Source organism: Eucyclogobius newberryi, unplaced genomic scaffold, assembly GCF_026437365.1.
Source record: "Eucyclogobius newberryi isolate DKJ021-1_F unplaced genomic scaffold, fEucNew1.0.hap1 SCAF_14, whole genome shotgun sequence".
Classification (NCBI taxonomy): Eukaryota; Metazoa; Chordata; class Actinopteri; order Gobiiformes; family Gobiidae; genus Eucyclogobius; species Eucyclogobius newberryi.
In genome coordinates this window covers 21,103,707-21,111,437 of record NW_027315768.1, presented here as the reverse complement: position 1 = coordinate 21,111,437, position 7,731 = coordinate 21,103,707, and the positions used below count along the sequence as shown (strand labels likewise).

General features: G+C 41.6%; 1 protein-coding gene across 1 annotated transcript; it reads left to right on the top strand.

Annotated features, from left to right (window-relative positions):
• Window positions 1-2,391: 2,391 nt before the first annotated feature.
• ndp (norrin cystine knot growth factor NDP) lies at window positions 2,392-6,856 on the top strand. Its single transcript, XM_072444922.1, has 2 exons — window positions 2,392-2,808; window positions 6,368-6,856. The coding sequence occupies exons 1-2, from the start codon at window positions 2,608-2,610 to the stop codon at window positions 6,590-6,592; spliced, it is 426 nt and encodes a 141-aa protein (XP_072301023.1). The 5' UTR covers window positions 2,392-2,607; the 3' UTR covers window positions 6,593-6,856.
• The last annotated feature ends 875 nt before the right edge of the window (window positions 6,857-7,731 follow it).

The following is a 7,731-nucleotide window of genomic DNA, read 5'->3' as shown; positions in this document are numbered from 1 at the left end:
TTAACAACTGATTCTAATTTGACGCAATTCAGACTTTATCTGCGCAAACGGCAGAAATGTTAAATTTGGGAGATTTCTGAAATTCTTGCTACAGTTTGCGGCTTCGCCGCACAGAGACCGTGAGAGGTATCAATGTAATTTGGATAACTTTTGATGTCCCACTCCTCAGTAGCATTTTCACCAAATTTCAGCTTTTTAGAGCCAACGCCCTGGGAGGAGTTCGTAAAAGTACGACGTTTGGAAAAACTCAGAAGTCATGTTTAGCCATTTTTGAAGCAATATGGCCGACATATTTTTTACTTCTCTTGTCACCATCTACCTCTGCGCCAAATTTCATGATTCTACGATCAGATTCTTTTTGGGTCATTTCCCATCTCTCAATGCATTTTTGGTACATTTGGGGGCGCTGACGCGCCAATTTTTTTAAATTTTAGAAAAGGGAAATAGCCAGAATGTAGAGAGGCATGATTTTTAGAGGTGTGCTAATTTTTGGGACTTTTCGTCAATGTTCACTGGGTGAAAAATAGGGGGGTTGGTCCCGAGAAGAAGAAGAAGAAGAAGAAGAAGAAGAAGAAGAAGAAGAAGAAGAAGAAGAAGAAGAAGAAGAAGAAGAAGAAGAAGAAGAAGAAGAAGAAGAAGAAGAAGAAGAAGAAGAAGAAGAAGAAGAAGAAGAAGAAGAAGAAGAAGAAGAAGAAGAAGAAGAAGAAGAAGAAGAAGAAGAAGAAGAAGAAGAAGAAGAAGAAGAAGAAGAAGAAGAAGAAGAAGAAGAAGAAGAAGAAGAAGAAGAAGAAGAAGAAGAAGAAGAAGAAGAAGAAGAAGAAGAAGAAGAAGAAGAAAGAAAGAATAATATTCCGATGCGAAAACAATGTTTCCCATTTTTCAAATATCATAAACTATACATTTTCGGAAAGCGCTCGCGCTTTCCTACCTCATGGTGTGGGTCCCTGGTCACTCACGGGTACTTTCGTTAATTTTGAGTGGGCTCCGCCCACTTTGGGTTTTTGGCCCTCTATACAGTAATAATGTTCAATTTTTGCATTACATGCTTATACACACGGAACATGCAAGAGATGGGGAACGTATTCGTGAGCTACTTAGCGCAAATGAGTGCTTTATATGTAAAGTGCTCGTTTAGTGCGCACTTTTGCACGGGCTTCGCCCGTTTACAACGGTAATGTTCCATTTTCCTACAACTAATTAGTATGCACGGGGCGTGCGTGAGTGGAGGAGTGCGTCAGTGAGTGTTTGGAAGTGGGCGAGCGCTTCGCGCTCGATTTCGTGCGCACTACGTGCGCACTTTCACAGCCGTGCTTTGCACGGCCTTACGAGATTAATAGGCCTCTCGCCAGCTTGTGGCGCTCGGGCCTAATAAGGACTTACTTAAAGAAGACGTTTTTCTTGTTTTACTAATTTAACTTTTTGTTAAGTATAATAATGAATTGTAAGGTACTACACACTCTTTGGGTATTATTTATGTTTAAAAGAATGTGATTTTGCTATTATTCGTTTGTTATAATTTGTGGTATAAAGTTAGCCCTATTAGTTCACGATTTGCTAATTAATTTGATTAACTGTTGTTGTGTATTGCCTTTAGTTGAAGCTCATAGTAGAAGTAATGTGTTTTTTAACTTTTTTAACTCAACTTGATCTAACTGGGATAAATTTTGTCTGTCAATCTGGAATTTCAGTTCATCATAATGACATTTCAGTCAGTCTGTGGTTCTATAACGCTTTACAACAACCACAGGCAATAAAAAATGTAAAATAAAAAATACATGCTGTTATCATTTTACAACAAGATACTAATTTGCTTATTTGCAAACCACCATCTGACTATGATTGCTATAATATTGCGAGAACCTTCAAAACATAAATAAGTCAAGTCTATGGCTGGCAGACAATTACTCAGAAGAAGCCTGTTGTGAGAGGTGCATTTTAATGAAAAAGTAATTCCTGGGCATAGGAAGGGAGCTGGCTGCGGGCTGTTTGTTCATGGCTTAGGTTTCCCCTTGTAATAAAAGTGCTGGGGCTTAAGTGTTGACGTGTGTTGGGTGAACAGAAGGGAACAAGTCTATTACACACCTTTAAGGCAGGTCAGCGGTCTGGGGAACTTCTTGTACACCCTAAAACCTTGCTACCTTAAGAAAATGTTTTTAGAAGAGTCTCATTACATTTGACTTGAACTTTTATATTTTTGTTTGAGCATATTCAGCCTCTCTTTTATGTACTCCCACACCATCAAGCGATCAATCACAGACACTGGCAAAAACATCCATGGGAAAGAAAGTGGACATATCCGTAGTGCAATCCTCTGTGAAAAGTACATGCCTGAATGCTAATAGACAAAACATACATCCTTCAAACGCAATATTGTTTCTTGTGTTGCATTTATTTGTTTGCCTTCTCCTCCAGACTGCGGTGGATCCAGACAGCGGGGGATGGAGCGGTCTTATGAAGCTTACGACTTGTATCTGCGCAATTTGCCAACCCTAAACCTTTTAAAGGAAGCCAGACATTACGGTTGGTGAGACCCTGAACTTTTGGCGGTCGACGAAAACGGAAAGAAGACGGACAAAGGGAACACGTTGGACTAGTCGTGGAGCAGTGATGAAGTCGTCAGTGTGTGTGGGCCCCCCCTCCGCCGGCCTCTTGCTGGTCCTGGTGTGCTGTCCCCTCTTGGGCTTGGTGCAGTCGGCCAGCAGCAACAAAGCCAAAGACCCTCACCTGGGGGACTCCGACCCGCAGAGGTGTATGAGGCACCATTTTGTCGAGACCATCACGCACCCCATCTACAAGTGCAACTCCAAGGTAGGAGGCCTCACACAGAATGGGAATCAATTACACTGACTTATGACTATAACAGAGTGGACCGCGTTTCAATGTACTGCACATGTTGAGAAGGCTTGATTTCAGAAGAAGTTACTGGACAATTGTGAGAAATCATGACCAGAACTATTTTAACGTTCTGAGGTGGTTTAGTTCATTTAGTAAGTTTATCACAATAGTAAATAATGTACCTGTCAATGCTTTGCCTTTGGAATACTTATTATCTGTTGAAGTGAAATATAGGAGTTTTCTAAATGATTACATGTTGTGTGTCATTGGTACTTTTGCACTAATTCCATCTCATCAGGTAACCTTCAGTGTATTATTTCATTCGAGTGTGAACTCAATTCCATAGTAACAAGTTGTTTAAGGTAACAGTCAAACTGACAAATGAACAAGAGGTAATTTGTTCAATTTGTCCAAAACTTCAGTCTGTTCTTCCAAACAGATGCACAGCAGTTGCTCTGCCAGAAAGCCTCCCTCCAGCTCTGAACTACACAACTGTGAGTCGTGTACTTGTATGACTACTATCTCTTACGTCCCCGGCGGGTCCCTCCTCTCTGCTCTCTTCATGCTGTGCCTTTGCTGTTGCTGAGTGTCCCTGAGTGTCCCTGGGTGTCTCCGAGAGTGCACCGGGACCACGCTGCAGTTTCATCTGGGGCCAGCTTTTGGCTGAGGCATACGGTGCACCTCCGTCCTGTGCTTTTGGTCGCTGCCAGAGAGACAGGGCCACAGAAAGGAAATGTGGAGAGTGGCCTAATGGTTTTGAGGCGTGCTTCTTCCTCTTAATTTGTCAAATGACTGAATACTTTATGCAAACAGACTGATGGCTCAGCCACAGCCAAGCACGTCATTGTTTGAAAATGGATTGTCAGTTTTCCTTTCCATTCCTGCAGCTTTAGCACAGTTATTCTTGTTGCATGAGCGATCACTTATTCTGTGATCCCTTTTTATTGAACTGAAAGTGCACAGCAGGTGGATAAAACACTCTTCATCAATGTGGGGGCCGAAATAAATAATCTGATTGTCAAAATATAGCCACAAATATAAAAAGAATTGTAATCTTTCATGTTTGAATCATCAAGTAAACAATAGTAACATTGGTCTCCTTCAGATTTAGCTGAACCATCAAAAGCCCTTCTAGGTTAATTCCCACGAAAGCGATTGGACTTCCCCAGCACAGGATTAGCTTGTTATGAATGAAAGCAGATCAGAGGGAAAGGTGCCGACAGACTGCAGAGGAGAACAGGGACAGTCCTGTCACAGGCTGGGAACTGTCAGTATTTGACAGCTTGATCCTCAGCTGGGACAAAGACAAATGGACTTAACGTGGCGACATGGCTGCTGTTGGCTTGGGTGTCTGTGTTGTAGCCCCAGACAGGCTTTGGTTGAAGTGGTCCATGGGCAGGCAGCAGCTGACAGAGGAGGGACACAAGGGCTGCTGAGGGAGGTAATAGGAATGTGGTGACCCGCGGAGGCATGCGGCCCGGCGGTCAAAACACTGATCACAGAGAGGCTCTGTGTCAGCTGATTGGACAAGCTTAAGGAGAGATAAACACCTCACTCTCACAATGTGCCATGACACCGTCATTTAGAGACAATGGAGCTATGGTTAGTTAGTCAAAACAGCCGTGGTTCCTCAGGACTGCATTTGCAGGTTGTTCCATGTAAACTTAAAGAGAAGAAGAACACCATGATACTTGATATTTTAGTTTAGACATCATATCCTCTGTATCTACTGCGTTGTATCAATGAAATTTCCCCATGTGTGGACAATAAAGGATTATCTTATCTTATATTATCTGTTTTTATTGCAATTTCTGCACGTTTTGCATACATCTTGATTAGTGTTCAACTCTCTATGTTTGACTTGCTTCTTTTAGCCATCCATTCACTTTTATCATTGAGTGTTTAGCTGTCTGCTTCCACTTGCCTTGGTTAGACTTCTAATTCCTTAAAACGGTTTATGAAGATGAAGAGCATAATAGTATTTCTAGGTAATATAGAAAGGCAGTCCTGAAATTACATCCTTGAAGGATTCCATATTGGATCCATTTGAATGACTGTGTAATAACTGATAAAGTCTTGGTGGTCATTACAGATGTCAACTTAGCCGTTTTATATGTCTCTCTTTGAGAAGACCTTGGAGGGTAGTAAATGTTTCCTGTCCTGGTAACTTTTCTAAAGCTGGGAGCCCGGGACGAGGGTGGAGTTTTCTATAGCATTTTCATACGTGCACTAGCCACACTCACAGGTTTTTGATCACGCTCCAATTGTTCTGTATGGGCCCGCAAAAGATTAAGAAGAATAGCAATACCAAGCCAGCTGGATTAGGGTTGTCATCATAAGTAGTGATACGCGGACATGGATCATCACTGAAACTAGTATCGAAACTAGATATTAATTTGAGCAAGTAACTACAATGGAACAAATCAAATTAACCAAGGCTAAATCTAACCTTGTTGAATAGTCTTAGAATCCGGCTCGATATCAGAATTATTATAAGACCACATGTTGTATACAGTCCATTGTCTAAACTGAAGTGTGTTCTTGTTTTCATCGTGGTATCAAAATCCATATCCAGCATTGAACCTGTTCCTACCACACTATACGTGCTGCTGAGGCAAACGATCTGGTAACTAATAATTATGGGAAAGAATCAATCTAAAAGCGATGTGCCCATCCGGGAGACACTTGTCACGCTGGCAATGTCAAATAAATATGGGAAAGAGTGGAGTGTCTGCCAGTGTGGTCCAATAGATTTGGTTTTCCATCACTAAGATCACGAAGCACGAACAAAATGTATGACTCATGTCAGCAAAACTGTTAAATTGAATGAATAAATTGAAGGTTCTGTGATTTCTGTCCTGTATTTGTGTATAAGATAAGATAAGATAAGATAATCCTTTATTGTCCACACATGGGTAAATTTCATTGTTGCAACGCAGTTAGATACAGAGGAAAAGGACAGATTAAAAAAAACACTCTCAATAGAAGATCTCTTATAAACACAAACTCTTATAAACAAAAACTCCTATAGACAAAACCTCTCATTTCCCAACAAGGGATGGAGGGGAAAAATAAATAAAGATAAAGATAAAAATAAATATAAACTATAAAATATAAAATATAAAATATAAAATAAAATAAAAAACAGCTAGCGTAAGACAAGATAATAATAATGATAATAATGGAAAAATAAACACTATTTTTTATTTACATTTGCCTTGCCATTAGTGATAGACAAGCACAAAGAACATGTAATATACAAAGTCCTACTGTGAGGTGACTGGCTGTCCCTTTGCATTCTCTGGTCATTCTGGTACTTTGACGCACTCTTTTAATTGCTTGTAAAACTTTTTGGGGAAATATATTTGACCCCACAACAGAATGTAGGAGTGACCAATCTCTCAGTTTGCTGGTGCAAGGTCAAACAACTCAACAATACCTCAATTCAAACACACTCCGTACAATACTGACTTTGTCTTTCGGCGTTTGACAAATCGCAATCCATCGTCAAAACTGTCATCTGTCTTTTCAGATGGTGCTGCTGGCTCGCTGCGAGGGTCACTGCAGCCACACCACCCGCTCGGACCCGCTCATCTCCTTCAGCTCGGTGCTCAAGCAGGCCTTCAAAAGCACGTGCTCCTGCTGCCGCCCGCACACGTCCAAGCTGAAGGCCGTGAGACTGCGCTGTAGCGGCGGGACTCGCATCACCGCCACGTACCGCTACATCCTGGCCTGCAACTGCGAGGAGTGCAGCTGAGCAAGAACCGGCAACCCTCGCTCGCAAAGCCTGTCCAAAAGCGGCTCGGGCCTTCCGCTCTCAAAGGGATGCTTGTTGGTATCTTAGGAGTGATTGTCTTCCACCAAACTTCGAATCCATCCGTTAAATTGATCCTCAGCCCTCGGGAACTGGACTGAGAACGCGCACTTCACCCTCTCTCCTATATCATTTAGAAACTTCATTGTCTGCTTTCAATCAATGCAAACCGAATGCCGTGTTTGCCTGCAGTAAACCAAGGCCAGACGGTATTAAGAATAAGAAAAAAAAAAGTAGTTCTCGCGGGGCCGTTGGATGCACTCCGTCCCGCAGAGCTCGTCGTAATGCATAACACACACTCTCGGACCACAGATCAAGAACGTATCGGCAGACTGACAGTAAGATTTCAACCATAAAAATACCACTATATAAGTATTTGACAACAAAAAACAAGGCTCGTTAAAAAAAAAGAAAAAGAAGGGCGGCATGGGAACACAGATGAGGAGGACATGTGGTGGAGCTTTGGAGGGAGCACCTGCGATGTGTTTCGTTGCACAGTATACTTTACAGACTCCTCGCTGACTTTGAAGGCAGCGCGTAAAACAAGACTGACACGGACAGTGGAGCTCTTCAGGTGAGCAATAAAGACACAGGGGCGAGCCAGAGTGAAGGAAGGAAGCGCAAACGTGGCATTCGAAGTGACTTTCTGCTATGAACTGTTACACGTTATTGTGTTTGAATCCGAGCGATGTTTCTGTCAATATCAATGAAAGTGTATAACTGTGCTGAATCCATAATCCGCTTTTGTGTATTGCTACCAGTGTTCGTTGTTATAAGGGAAACTCAAAACAGTGGTGTGGTAAACTGCATACATGTGTGTGACACTAGCTCCATATGGGCTGATGTTTATTTTTGTAAGAAAAAAAAATGTCCAGTGTTTCCCATTAATAGAGGAGACTATGGTTTCCCCCATAGTCTGAGGTTTGGCCCCAAAATCTAAAAACAAATAATCGGTAATACAAATGATTCTTTGTGGTTGTGGTATTTCTATAAACATACAGAAGTAACTATATTTATCACAGTTTTGTTATTATTAAGAGAGGTATTAAGTGTAATAGATAAAAGGGTTCAAGTATAGATGA